The 15,574-nt window shown below is 39.1% G+C and overlaps 1 protein-coding gene across 1 annotated transcript in view; it reads left to right on the top strand.

Moving 5' to 3' along the window:
• LOC127568654 (proto-oncogene c-Rel-like) overlaps nucleotides 1-15,159 on the top strand; it is a 43,293-nt gene extending 28,134 nt beyond the window's left edge. Inside the window, exons 7-11 of the mRNA XM_052012649.1 lie at nucleotides 116-220; nucleotides 2,102-2,317; nucleotides 5,543-5,614; nucleotides 8,267-8,359; nucleotides 8,993-15,159. Of these exons, the coding sequence (XP_051868609.1) occupies nucleotides 116-220; nucleotides 2,102-2,317; nucleotides 5,543-5,614; nucleotides 8,267-8,359; nucleotides 8,993-9,822 (1,316 nt within the window). The 3' untranslated portion in view covers nucleotides 9,823-15,159. The remainder of the gene's footprint in view (nucleotides 1-115; nucleotides 221-2,101; nucleotides 2,318-5,542; nucleotides 5,615-8,266; nucleotides 8,360-8,992) is intronic.
• The last annotated feature ends 415 nt before the right edge of the window (nucleotides 15,160-15,574 follow it).

Here is a 15,574-nt window from a genome sequence, read left to right as displayed (position 1 = left end):
GGAATAAATTTATCTGCAATACTCTCTTGACTTGCACATTGCGTGAGATTTCTTCAACGTGAAATAGCCACTGCATGCCAGCCACCACAAATTTATATGCATTTCTGATTTACAGGAGCACCAAACACAGCGGAGTTAAAAATTTGTCGTGTCAATAAGAACACTGGAACTGTTAAGGGGGGAGATGAAATTTTTCTACTGTGTGACAAAGTTCAAAAAGGTAAATTATTACCCTTAGCTTTTTAAGTTATTGTATTTCTGCAATTTGTTATAAAGAGTGAGAAATTAGTGTAATCTTGATCAGACTTGATTTACTTAAAAGTATCAGTGAGAAATTTTAAAATTCACTCCATCATTTGATCTTGGTTTTTCACCTCTTCTGTGAAATTGCAAGATTTATTGCCGCTGAGTTGGGATTATCTTTGTGCTGGTGCATACGGCATTGCTACCGAATAGAACTGGCTAATTTTCTTCTAAAACCTGTTTTGTGTGTTTAAAGCAGATCTGAAATGGTAATTCTTGTTGGATCAAAATAACTTGTGCTGCTCAAAATGAAGAGTAATGTTCTTATTAAACAGATTGTTTGGCATCCTGTGTAACTGGAACCCACAAGAATGAGTGACTTTCAATGGTTGCTTCCTAGTTTTGCTATCTAGACCGTGAATGTTGGAAATCTGGAGAGTCTGAAATGGGATGTGGATTCTAATTAATTATATCTACATCTCAATACTGTAGTTTAGTTGCTAGGTAGCATTAATGCACACAGGGCTCTTTCTAGCATACCTCCTGTCCTTGAATTTCAGCCACCAAAATACTTTGGAAGCAGAATTATATATAGAAGTTCTCTCAGTGAAGTTGAGCTTGAGATGATCAGTGAAGCCATTTCTGGATTACACAGAATTTACCTAACAGACTACTTCATTTCTGAATAGCCTAACTGAAGTTTTTGTTTTATGTAAGCAATTGGCAAAGTTGATCAAGATAAATTGTTCACTCTGATCAATTTGCATAAATACATTATGTTATGTGGAGTGATGATGAAGTTTTTCAGTTAAGGATGATTTTTTTTAGAACTAATTTTCCAGTAAGGTAATTGGGAAAGTAAAGTACTCACGGGTTTAAGGGATAATTAGTTACACTTCTGGAAAGTGAGAGGTGATTAAGGAGGAAGGTGAGAAGATGGGTAGCTAGGATTGATCCAGTGGGGAAAAAAGATGAACATTTTAGGGATTCTTGTCTTTTCCAATTGTCATAATCTTCAGCGTTTTGCTCTCTCCCTCTTCTCTCACTGAATCATTTTACTAGGATAATAATTTCTAGTCAGTACTTGTATACTATGAGAAAAGGACTTGATGTGGATATTTATTTACTTTTACATGAGTGATGTCATTCAATAATTCTTAAAGGGATAATTTTCCTAAGATTTACTTTGACTACAGTAATTGCTTTTTCTAAAATGCTCAGTAACAGCAGAAATAATCCTTTTTTTTCTTTTAAATGATGACACTGTTTTGTGAAATGTGTTCTAAATTTTCATGTCAGTGAAGGATACTTCTAAGGTTTCACCAGTGACAGTAAGATGTTTGGTTATGTAGTGAAGGCTATGGATGATACTAATATGGTTAATGCTGCCTTGAATATTACATTGATATTGTGACAGCTATCCAGTCAAATATCTGCATGATTATTTGAATGACAGCTTTTCAACTGCCTTTAAAGCTCATTTGCAAAAGAAATTATTAATACTGGGCTTGGAGCTGGAAGAACAACTCGTCAGGGTGAACTTTTGCTTTCTTGAATGGTTGCAAGGCCTAAAGTAGGAGTAAAGTGATTGAACGCAGCCAAATACAAAGACGCTTACAAATGTTCATTATAATCTGTCTTCTATTTGTTTCAACTAAGGATGTTAATGGGTGTCCTAAAGTCAGTAAAATGGAACCACCATGGTGGGAAAAGAGAGTGTATTTTATAAACCAAAGAAAGAAGATACTACTGTACATTGGTCACTAATCATAAACTGTATATATTAAAAAAAAATATGGGTTAGAACTGTTTGTGCATAGCACTGTTGATTTTTTTTTTAATATATTTATATTCACAGATGACATTGAAGTTCGTTTCTTTACTCCTAACTGGGAGGCCAAAGGTTCATTTTCACAAGCTGATGTCCATCGGCAGGTTGCCATTGTCTTTCGAACACCAGCGTATTGCCAAAGTAATATCACCGAGCCTGTATCAGTGAAAATGCAGCTTCGCAGACCTTCAGATCAAGAAGTCAGTGAGCCAATGGAGTTCAGATACCTTCCAGATGAAAGAGGTAGATTCATACATTCACAGAGTTCTACAGTGTGGAAACAAACCTTTCAGCTGAACTCGTACTTGTCGGCCAAGGTGCCTATCTATGCTGATCCCATTTGCCTGCATTTGGCCTGTATCCCTCTAAACCTTCCCTGTCCGTTTACCTGTCCAAATATCTTCTAAATGTTGTAATTGTACCTGCCTCTACCACCTCCTCTGACAGTTTGCTCTATATGCTACCACCCTCTGTGTGGAAAAACTTGCCCCTCAGATCCCCATTAAATCTTTCCCCTTTCACCATAAACCTATGTCCTCTAGTTTTGACTCCCCTACCCTGGGAAAAGGGCTGTGAAATTCTACCTTTTTCTATGCCCCTCATAATTGCTTTCTCTTTTCCACCAACTGAAGGGTCTGAATTGTGTTGAGCCAAAGTATTTTCATGTGAAATTGAATCAAGTGTTGGCAAGTTATTAAACTTTGGAGAGCATCAAAGCTGAACCTAATTTTGATGGCAGGTAAACACTTTCCACTTTTCTCACGTTGGCTGATTGGACTAGGATGTCATTGACTCGTACAGCAAGGAATCAGGCTCTTTGACTCACCAAGTGGGGAAGATGCTAGAGTCCATTATTAAGGATGAAATAGCGGCATATTTGGATAGCAATGATAGGATTGGGTCGAGTCAGCATGGATTTACCAAGGGCAAATCATGCTTGACTAATCTACTGGAGTTTTTTGAGGATGTAACCAGGAAAATAGACAAGGGAGATTCAGTGGATGTTGTATACCTCAACTTTCAGAAGGCATCTGATAAAGTGCCGCACAGGAGATTGGTGGGTAAAATTAGGGCTCATGGAATTGGGGAGCGGGTATTAACGTGGATAGAAAACTGGTTGGCGGATAGGAAACAAGGGGTAGGGGTGAATGGATGTTTCTCAGAACGGCAGGCCGTGACTAGTGGGGTGCCACAGGGCTCGGTGCTGGGACCGCAGCTGTTTACGATCTATGTTGATGATTTAGATGAAGGCATTGTGAATAACATTAGCAAGTTTGGTGATGATACAAAGTTGGGTGGCAGTGCGACGTGTGTAGAGGAAGTTAGGAGAATTCAAGGTGATTTGGATAGGTTGGGTAAGTGGGCAGATACTTGGCAGATGAAGTTTAATGTGGATAAGTGTGAGGTTATCCACTTTGGGAGCAGGAACAGGAAGGTGGATTATTATCTGAATGGTGTGGAGTTAGGTAAGGAGGAAATACAAAGGGATCTAGGAGTCCTTGTTCATCAGTCACTGAAAGTGAATGAGCAAGTGCAGCAGGCAGTGATGAAGGCTAATGGAATGTTGGCCTGTATTACAAGGGGAATTGAGTACAAAAGCAAAGAGATTCTTTTGCATTTGTACAGGGCCCTGGTGAGAACACTCCTGGAGTATTGTGTACAGTTTTGGTCTCCAGGGTTAAGGAAGGATATCCTGGCTATAGAGGGCGTGCAGCGTAGGTTTACGAGGTTAATTCCGGGGATGTCGGGACTGTCTTATGCTGAGAGGTTGGAGAGACTGGGATTGTACACGCTGGAATTGAGAAGATTGAGAGGGGATCTGATTGAAACATACAGGATTATTAAGGGATTGGACAAGATAGAGACAGGAAATATGTTCCAGATGTTGGGGAAGTCCAGGACCAGGGGGCATGATTTAAGAATAAGGGCTAGGCCATTTAGGACAGAGGTGAGGAAAAACTTCTTCTCCCAGAGGGTTGTGAATTTGTGGAATGCACTGCCTCAGAGGGCAGTGGAGGCCAATTCTCTGGGCATTTTCAAGAAGGAGCTAGATAGGTTTCTTATAGATAGGGGAATCAAGGGATATGGGGACAAGGCAGGAACAGGATATTGATTGTTGAGGATCAGCCATGATCTCAAAATGGCAGTGCAGACTCGAAGGGCCGAATGGTCTACTTCTGCTCCTATTGTCTAAGTCCATGCTGACCGTCAAACACTCATTTACACTAATCCCTTTATTACTCCCCTCATCCATCAACTCCCTCAGATTCAACCATTCACCGACACACTGGCAATAATTTACAATGCACAGCTTTGGGATTAATGATTCTATAAGGGTGCACTAGCCACTTCTCACCAACCTTGCTCTTCAACTTGATGACAAATTATAATATTTCCTCGCAGTAAATTAACAACAAAGGTGATGACCCTCCCTGCCTTTTATTGTTGTTACATACTTTTATTATTTTTCTTGGAATCTTATTTTACTGTTGATTGTGCTACCAGTGGTGAGTCCATGAGAATGTTACTAGTTTGCTTTATCTTGATTTGAGGTGTAGGAGATTTGAATTCTTTTGGTTTGGGGCATGGGAAGGGGAAGTTTTCCTGCAGTATGATTTGAGCAACATTCAAGTGACAACTTGGTGGCATACAAGTATTTGGTGATCTCATTTTCCTCGAATGAATGTATTCATTTCCCCTTCATATCCAGTGGCTGAATCCTTTTAATGAAAAAAACATAACAGAATAAACCACATAAATACTGCAGTTATAATGGAAGATGGAACTTGCCTTCTGACTCTTCAAGGTCGTTCCATGAACTATAAAGCAAAAGTGATAGAATATCATCCACTTGCCTCCTTAGATTGCATCACAAATGAATCACACTATGCAGGACCCTAAGCATTCATTCATTCCATCACTGGCATATCTTGGTCACAATGTACACCATATACAAAATGCACTATAGTAACTTGCCAAGGCTGCTTTTGATAATATCCCAAAATCTGTGACCTTTCCACCTAGAAGGACATGGCCAGTAGGTGCAAGGGAACATCATCTGCTGCACAGTCACCTCAAAGTCACAGACCATCCTGACTTGGAATTGGATCCCTGTACTTTTTATTATGGCCAGGCCCAAATCTCGGAACACCCTACCTGACAGCAGTCTGAGTATTTTCACTACAAAAATTCTTAAGAATGCTGCTCATTCAGGGGCAACTGGTAGTTGACAGAAAAAGGTGGCTTTTACCACAAATAGCCAGATTATTAATTAAAAGAAATACTGCTTGGTGCCAAATTTTGTTTGATAATATTCATGTGAAGACTATTTCAATGTCAAACATGCTTTATAAAGACATTGTTAAATTTAGAGAAGCCTGCAAAGTGTCCTGTATTTTTACTAATATTTTTTATCTTGAGCACTGTTTAATTCTTTCAACTCCACTGTACTTTTTCTCATTTGTACAGATAACTATTTTTATGAAAAAAGAAAGAGAACAGCAGATGTTTTCCATAAAATGATGCAGGATTGGGCACCAGGTAAGGATTATGTTAAATACCACAGCCCAAGTGTCTTCATCTCATTTTATCTTGGGCACGACATTGGGCTGTCTCCTGTGAGCTGTGAATATCACATCCCAACAGAGCCTCGTATTACAACCCTCTCTCCACCTGGCCTTTACCATTCAACATTTCTGGGAGGGGTTTACATAAACTGTGGACAAATTTATTTTGCCTTAAATTATCATTGTATGCTGATACTGAAATAAAACAACTTTTGGTGCTGCTCAGTGTACTTGCTGGCTTTTTGCCTGATGAAAATGACTGAGTTGTTGTGAAGGTGGAGGAGGATTAAGGAGATGCATGTTCCTTGTTAATAGGTACATTTATCAATGGAAGTGCAAACAAAATAAAGTTGTGTTCCTAACCTGAGTATCAGACTTCACTCTGGTTTGGTGATTTTGGTAAATGCAGATACAAGAGACTGCAGATGCTGAAGTCTCAAAAAAAAAACTGCTGGAGGAACTCAGTGGGTTGGGTAGCATCTGTGGAGGCCGTTGACTATCCCTTTGCCTTCAAAGATGCTTCTTGACCTGCTGAGTTCCTCCAGTTTATTTTTTGGTAAATGCAGACATCTGAGTCAGCCAGCTGTAACGAGATCCAACCACCAGCCACATCTCCTCCCCACCCCTTTTCACCTCCACATGGACCACTCCCTCCATGACTCCCTGGTCCACTCATCCCTCCACACCTATCCACTCCTCCCCCCGGTACTTTCCCCTGCCCTCACAGTAGATGTAACACTTGTCCTTACACCTTCTCCCTCACCACCATCCAGGGACCTAAACAGTCCTTCCAGGTGAGGCAGAGGTTCACGTGCATCTCCTCTAACCTTGTCCACTGCATTCAGTGCTCCCGGTGTGGCCTCCTCTACGTCAGCAAAACCAAGCACAGGCTTGGGGACCATTTCACAGAACACCTATGCTCAGTCTGCAATGGCCATCCTGAGCTCCCAGTTGCAGACCATTTCAACTCCCCTTCCCAATCCCACACTGACCTGTCCATCCTTGGCTTTCTCTACTGCCAGGATGAAGCCCAACATAAACTGGAGGAGCAACACCTTGTATTCTGCTGGGTAGTTTACAACCCAATGACACGAATATTCAGTTTTCCAAGTTTTTAGGTAAACCACCCCCTCCCCCTCCCCCGCACCCCCCCCCCCACCTTTTCTCCCTCTTTCCCCCAACTCTTTTTCTCCCCGCCCCCCTCCCACTCCCCACTCACCTCCCCTACCTGGCACTACCTGCCTGTCGTCTTGCACTCCTCAGTCCACCAATCACCTTGGAATCTGTTGTTGCCACTCCCCTTCTCTCTATGCTGGCCATCTCACCTCTCCACTCTCAGTCCTGATGCAGGGTTTAGCCAGATAACAATGAGCTCAAATAGAGACAAGTTTATGTCACGCTGGCACCTTTGCCTCCTAAGTGGGATTGCCTATTACAGGTTTTGAACTCTTTCTAATATGGAACAAATGAATGGGTTTGCCCATTTTATAAATGTATAACGTGTTTACATTAGTTTCTCATTTTAGCCCCATCAATGTAATTTGAATTTTGTTAGGAAGCAAGTGGCTGAGGCATTACAAATGCTGCTTGGGATGTGCTTTGTCAGCCTTTCTTGCAAAGGGCAAAAAGAAGCATAAAGTAAAAGCACCAGACTCTGAGGCACATACAATCTCCTAGCTCAGAGCTAGGCAGCTTATTTTTGGGCTTCTGCCAATTTTGCCAGTGGACACCCACATTTGCCTTTCGTTCAAAGCTGGAAGGTGCCTGACCTTCGTATCTTGCTTCCCAGTAGCATGACTTGCAACAGAAATGGACCATGAGAAGAACTGTAACAAGGAGAACCTACTTGGAGTCATAGAGCAATAAAGCACAGATACAGGCCCTTCGGCCCAATGAGTCCATGCTGACCATGGTGCCCACCCAGCTAGCCCCTATTCCCTGCATTTGGCCCATATCCGTCTAAGCCCCACCCCTGCATGAACCTATCCAAGTGCTGCTTAAATGATACTATTGTACCTGCCTCAACCACTTCCTCTGGCAGCTCGTTCCATATACTCACACCCTCTGTGTGGAAAAAGTTGCCCCTCAGGTCCTTTTTTAAATCTTTCCCCTCTCTCCCTAAATCTAAGTCCCCTAGTTTTGGACTCCCTTACCCTGGGGGAAAAGACTGCTACCATCCACCTTATCCATGCCCTACATTATCTTAAATATTTCTGTAAGGTCACCCCTCATCCTCCTATGTTCCAAGGGTTACTTCAGCATCACTTTAAGATGCTTTTGTGATTAGCAGCATTGTCAACCAATGTGCTATGTTACCGTAACAAAGGATACTTTTGAAAGAAATTAATATTGTGTCAATGGTCTCTTCTTGCATTTCTGCTATCTGTGGAAAGTAATGATAAGTAATAATAATCTCATCCATAAATATTTTGACTCATTCTGATACGCAAGTTGGATATCATGCCATATCAATGAATTATGAAAATGTTTTATCGGAATGGATGATAGAACATTGGGTCTACTCAGATGAACAGATGGCTATGTTAATGTTGTTCAGTTGCATCTGCACATTAGGGAAAGCTTCTAAATCCAATTGCTTTCTGATGTTTACTTTCAAATGCCGTAGATGTACAACCTAGCGGAAACCGATCAGACAGGATATCGGTTGGTGTGCCTTCTGCAAGAAGACCGTATCTACCCTCAAAGACAATTAAACAAGGTAGGAGCAGCTGCACTGATAAATGCAAATGGATTTTGAGTATTCAGTACTAGTTTGTGTCAGAAATTGGGTTCAGAAGTTTTGCATTCTAACTGATATACTAGCATTGCAGATATGCATATTTTCTGGAATTTATTGTAAAATCAAATCTATCTCACTTCATAATTTTAGTTAAATGGTAAATAAGTTGACTATTTTCCAATGAAAAGAATTTGAGAAATATTTTGCCATTATTCACTAGAATAGGTGATAAGAGTAGTGCCAAAGCATGTGGGATTTTTTGGAATGAGGTTTTAACATCAAGTAACTTGCCTGTAATACGGTAATGTAACTTTGAGATACAAAACCAATGGATTGAACCAAAAATAGTCAATTCAATTCTCTGCACCTGTATATTTAATTTAGAAATATCAGTTTTTTAACTACATCCTAGTTATTAAGGTAACAAATACAAATTGATACTGTACACGTGGAGTGAATTGTTGCTTTCTGCTTATTTTTAAGTCAATAAGTGCTGGTTACTTGAGCAGTTTCAACATACAGTTGCTTGGATTCCAATGTTTTTGTTCAAATGTTGCATAACTTCCATGTCATATGACAGTATATTAATAGTTTTTGTTCCTTGTTTCTCAGAACCTCACGATCCATTTTCTGGACTACAACAGGTGCACGCAATATCAACACAGCAGCAGCATTCAAAGAACCATAATCATAATATTTTTAACAGTACAGTTCCCACAAATTCAAACCAGATCTTCTCTTCTGGCCAGTCAACAATGGTACCTACAACCATGGCAACAGCTGGTGGTCAAAGCTGGCCTCCAATACCTTCAGATTGCAAAGTGGATTTGCACCTTCACACTCCTGGAAATAGTAACTCATTGCCAGTGCTTAATGAAGATGTGCTGAAATGTTTAGAACCTCCTACCCCAAATTGTCTGTTACATTCAGTGGGTTTTAGACATGATGCCAACAGCAATGGTATTGCAACTCAACTGATTCAACAACCTGTTGGTTTCAGCACGTCAGAAACTATTGTCAATCAAAGCCCTCACATTAATATGCAAATGCTTTCCAATAACAGCATTGACCATAATGATATGCATTTGGTAAGTACAAACTGTGAGCAACCAGTATCCATGCCAGGTCTATGGAAACCATCAAATCAACAACCATCTTCATCCATTCAGAGTGTCCATTTATCAAAAAATACCATGGGAAACAACGCTGTTATCAAGACTGCTCAACCAAATTCGCAAATGCCTGTTAGCATGCATGTTGATGGTGTCCTTGGAGACTTGAACAAAGACCTAGCTTTTAATGGAGGCATACAGATAACGGACGTCATAGGAAGTGATGTATTTAGTATTAGTGGAGCTGAAGGTAATGATTGTATAAATTCAATAACTTCAGAACATATAGGTCTGAATTTCATGAATGACGGAAACTTTTGGGGATTGTGAATGAATTTGCCCTTGAAGTAAAACCAAAATGAACACTTGGAAAAAATCAGTTGCTGTCTATAGTTGAAATTGACTATAGGCACATTACTCAAATTAATTTCTTTAATGTGTGGCAAGAACTAGTTAATGCTACATCTCATTTTTAACATCAGCAATTTTTGATTTTTTTTCCCTATCAATGAATGACTGTTAACTGTGCGATTTAATGCAACACATACTAACTTTTGTGCATTAATCACACACCATCACATTTTTTTAAAAAAAAGCACAATACATCAACATGAACCAGATCTACCCTGCTGCGATATCCCCACCTCATCGAGTGCAATTTGATGAAAGAATTGTCAAGCAATTGAGTCAAAAAGCTTATTTCAAACAGAATGTTTTGATGCAGCCTCCCAGGATATACCAGCAGGACTTAAAGAAATCTTGTATATCGATTATGGATTATATTGGACATTGCTCTTGGATTATTTCTGAATCATCTCATCAACTACTTCCCAGTTACCAAGGAATGTATGTTAATTATTTGACCTGTTTTAATATTCACTTGAAAGCTATGTGTATAATAGTAAGTGAACTCATTCCTGGAGCTTTTATTGTGGTCATAGCAGTTTGGTGGACAGCTTTACATGGTGATCCTAATGTACTGGAGCTTGTATGAAGTAGGCTTTGATACTCAGTAATAATGATTAGAAAACAAATTCACTGAAACTTTCAGAATTTGAATATATAAAATTTCACCTCTGCCTTTTAACGTGTCCATTTGAACCAATCAATAGCAGTCCTAATGATCAAGTGTTTGTTACGAGAGAAAATTTCTCCCTCAGAAAACTAAGAATTGGGAAGTTAAATTTGATTAGTGTACACCAGGAGTCTGTGATCTCAGGAACCAAAATATCAAAGATTGTTCAAGCTTTGGCTAGTCACACAAACATCAAGTTAAGAAATGCAGTTTTAGTGATGAAATAGAACTAGCAAGAACTAAACAGATGGAAGAGGATGAGAGCAGAAAGAAGGGAAAACTTAATGGAGTGTCAGCTCACAATTATGCAAATTCCAAGTTGATGGAAAAATGATGCTGGCACAGAGAAAACTCCCATGGGTTTTGATTAGGCAAAGAATATTTGTCTTCTACCTAAATTCAATGAAGAGGGAGGAATACAACTTTGGAGGTGTATTCCTCTTTTTTTTTAAGAACAACAATCTGATGTAACCTTGAAAGCCGGGTTTAGGTGGATCCTATAGGATCAAACAGAGACTCTTTGATGTAAACTATGTGTTTAATGCCCCAAACAGGAAATGTCAGAGGGTATGTCAGGTGAACATTCTTTTTAAAAAAAATAGGTGCAATGAATGTGACTATAGTTAACAAGTAGGTGTAGTTTAGGTAGTGAAAAAATTAGCAACAGTGGGTATGTGGAACCAAGTGATGTGATTTCTGAGACTCAGCTAGTTGAGAATGTTAGAAAATCTGGATGAAGTGCCACACCATTTATTAGAGAGAACATGTTATTGATCTGTTGGAAAAGTATGTGCAAGAATGTGTGGATGAACTAGATTGTACATCTTTGGTCATTAATGATGTGTCAGCAGCCAAATGAATTAAAACCTACAGACTTGATCCAAGCAAATTCTTAAAGATCAGAGAGAAAATTTCAATTTGTACTTGTAATGGTGCCAAAATTTGATAGTTCCAAATATTAGTTTAATGTTGTAACTGAAAAGATTCCTATCCAAAACCAAAATTCAATGATTATGCTGAAGGTGTGGGAAAATCTGCCATTGTTAGAAAGGTCAATTTGCTTAATTTGTATCAGCAAGCACCTTAACTGACTAAGAAAAAAACAATTGCTGTTGTTTCATCAGATGTCTTTTTTAGAGTAAAGCCATGCCATTTGGTCTTAAAGATGCACAGGCAACCTTTTTAGAGATTTGACTTGTAAAGTGATGGCTGAGATTTGAAGTGTAAATTGATGACCACTCTGCACACAATGATACTTGAAGTGACCATCTTGAGCATCTGAAATCTTTATTTGATCAGCTTAGCAAAGAGGGAATTTGGCAAGGTCACTGACATTTGTCTTGGATGTTTAGCTGGTCGAGGTTGAGCTGCCACAAGAAGTTAAAGATTTTCCTCCATCCACTTAAAGAAGTGTGAGGATTACTTGGTACGGGTGGATTCTGCAGGAAATTTGTTCCAAACCCAAGTATTATAGTCCCTCACTGACAATTGTTGGGGGAAAGAAAACATGGATGTTGTGTGGTTAGAATCAAGCCAAAGTGCTTTTGAAATAAGCCTTTGCTTGCAGTACCAGACTTTAAGCTCTTCAAGATAACTATTAGGGCTAAAATGGGGTGGTAGCAGTATTGTGGCTTAATAAGCATCAAAGAAAGCCCCTGACTAATGAGAAAGAGACCTTAAGTTTTGTACTATCTCCAACAATTTGAAATGAATACCAGGAGCAGTGATGGGGATGTAATAGTTTATACTATACACAATCTCCTCGCGCCTTATAGAGCTTCAAAACAAAGAAACAATGGCTGTTTCAGTGGAGTTTTATGTTGCAACCCTTTGCACAAAACTCTTGCATGTTTCAGGGAAAAATGTGATGGCTGATGTAATAAAAACAGAATGCTGGAATAACTTGGGTCAGGTAGAATCTGTGGAGAAAGAAACAGTCAATGACCTTTCATCAGAAAATGTATGATTTCTGAATCATCTCGTGAACTGTTTCCCAGAATGTATGATAACCAATTTGATTTGTTCTGATGAAATGTTAACTGCTCTGTAGTTGTTGCCAGACCTGCTCCAGTGTTTTCTGTTTTTATTTCAGGCATCTGGGTTTTTATTTTGCTTTTATGATTGCTGATATTCTGGTTATAGCCTAATTCTTGAAAGAAAAGTGACAAATATGTTGCCTTTGTTGTACAGCATATGATGGTTAAAATGCTTTCTTTATGAACTTGATGCATGTAGGTAGGTTTTCTTTACCACAAAATAACTACTATAAAGACTGTTGTCAAAGGAGGAGGATGTGTTGTAACCCCCAATGCCAGAATCCTTTGGAGTCATCTGGATTTCTTCCTGAGTCATGGCTTCCCCTCTACCGCATTGGACAGAACCCTTACCCACATCTCAACTACTTCTTGCACCTCTGCTCTCACTTGCACTTCTAATCTAGTGTATTCAGTGTTCACAATGTGGACCCCTCTACACTGGAGAAGCCAAATGCAGATTGGGTGATCGCTTTGCAGAGCACCTATACTCAGTCTGCAGGAGTGATCCTGAGATTCTAGCTCCTGCCACTTTAATTCACCATCACACTCGCACTCTGACCTGTCTGTCTGCTGCCCTCTTGAGCTGTTGCAATGATGCCCAATATAAGCTTGAAAAACAACACCTCATCTTCCATCTGGGCACGCTGCAGCCTCCCAGACTCAATATTGAATTCTCCAACTTTCAAGAAGCCAATTCTTTCTTTGTCTGTATGAGAAATGGGAGCTTCAGCCTGTCTCCATTTTGGCTCAGTTTTTCTTATTCTATTTGTATTGACAAGGAATCTTAATATTGCTGGTAACTGCCCCTATTAACCCACTTGGTCTCACCCTAAAAAGTATTCCTTTTGTTCTACCAATCCCTTTCCCACCACCTCTCCTACTGAAAACTAACTTCATTTTTTTTTCTTTCCCTGTTCTGAAGAAGAGTCCCAGATCTGAAGTGTTAACTGCTTCTCTTTCCACAGATGTTGCCTGACCTGCTGAGTGTTTCCAGCGTTTTTGGTTTTTATTTCTATTTTCCAGCAGCTGCAGCTTTTTTTGTTTGTTTTTCTTTTTACTGGATTTTATCCTTGCTGGCCTATAGCCATCCTTGAAGGACTTTTATTCGAAGTGGAAGGCATTGCGATGGTAATAGCAGTTTAATTATTGAAAAGTTAGTTGCAGAAACTCAATTGGGACTGGGGTGGGTGGGGGGGGGGGCAGAGGGTGGCACGGGACAGGAGGTGGTGTTGGGAGAACAGGAGACTTTCATTTGGTGCAATTTTCCATACTACACCAAAGGAACTTAAATTTCTCACATGAATTGTGGATGACACTAGATATTACACAGCCTGTTCATGGATGATTTTTGAAGGAATGCACGTTAAACATTTGATGTAATCTTCAGTAAAGTCTTTGTAATTATCAAGTAAAAATCTTTTCTGGTAATCAGGTTGTCAACTTTACATCATGATCTTTAAATGGGCGTAAGTTATCCACCCTGACGTCTCCTGTTCCCCTAGACTACTGCTGTAAAATTGATGGATTCAGAGTTGTGTATATGGAATTGATATCAACAAGAGCACTAAATGACAGTGGTAAGATGGCAATTTGTTTGTCACTTCTCATCCATGTGGAGATGTATGTCCTAAAACAAATGAGGGTCAAGTGAGGAAAAAAAAGCAAAGAAATGGAGGTTATAACATTTTACTGTAACGGTGGCTAAGGTAATGCCTGATCACCTTCTAGCAAAGGAGGAATATTGCAGTCTGATTTAATTCAATTATTACCCTAATCACAGGACATTGGGACAGTGGCTGGGTGTCCTTTGAGGAAGGAGCTGTCTGTTGAAGTGCTACGAGTAATGTTTTTCAAACTTCCCAGAAACTTGAGAAAAATTCTAGGCACTCCTACTTCCTAGGAGCTCCTACAAATACTGACACATGCCTGGGGCCCCACAGCAAGTGTTTATATTCTCCAGTGGGTAACAGTTGAAAAATATTACAGGTATCTGTTGACATTATTTGTGGCACAGATTTTCCATAAACTAGTACGCAGTAACAGAAGCATACATTTTGTAAATTAGTAAAACTGGAGTAAATCTTGATATCTTGGACCGCTTGCTGTTCCTGTCCAATTCCTCCATTTGTTTGATTATATAAGCCTTCAAATGACAATACTATGCTACTATCATTTTAACAGTGCGGTCAAAACTGCTTTAATTGTGGTTAGTATTAATCTTGATTAATTGTGATCTCTTTTAAGTTTCCATTTTTATTATATTTAAGTTCTCAAAGTGGTAGAATAAATCATTAGAAAATTAGATTTACTTTACGAATTTTGCATTGTAAAGTTGTAAATACACTTTTATATAAGGGGCTTCCCTTAATGTTTGTAATGACTGTGTCAGCCTAACTACTTGCAAGGAAAGTTCTCAGTTTATAACCCTTTTTTTTGATAATTTGAATGTAAAGTTGTAATATTGCTTACTGTGATTAGTCTTTATATGCCAAATGGGATTTTTAAATATCATTCTTCCCCACTATCAATGTTTTTCACTTTGATATTCAAAATGCTTTTAACATATAATTACTGCCATCATTAACTTTATTGTTTTGTATGTTTTAAATAAAATTTTGTTTGAAATTTATCTAATTGGAATCATTACTTTCTGTTGGATGATTCCAGTCAATGTGATAATAGAGCAAGTAGGGTTGTTAAAAGTTTAAATTGAGTAAAAAAAAGGGTTGCCAATGGTCAGGGTAAGCAAGAATTTTTTTGTTTGGATGCAGCACAAGTTCTCTTTCAAATTCCACTGCCTCTTCATGGACTCCCCACAGTACTCATATTGGATAGCTGTACATACTGAAGCAGAGTTGTTTGAATCTCTTCAAAAGTTACTGACTTAAGAAGATCTTTTACTTACACACATCTATACATGAAATACAATTAAAGGCAGCTGAGGTCAGTTGGCAACCATAACGTTCAAGTG

The sequence above is a fragment of the Pristis pectinata genome, chromosome 3 (assembly GCF_009764475.1).
Source record: "Pristis pectinata isolate sPriPec2 chromosome 3, sPriPec2.1.pri, whole genome shotgun sequence".
Classification (NCBI taxonomy): domain Eukaryota; kingdom Metazoa; phylum Chordata; class Chondrichthyes; order Rhinopristiformes; family Pristidae; genus Pristis; species Pristis pectinata.
The sequence above is the reverse complement of the archived record's forward strand: the minus strand, read 5'-3'. Positions and strand labels throughout refer to the sequence as shown.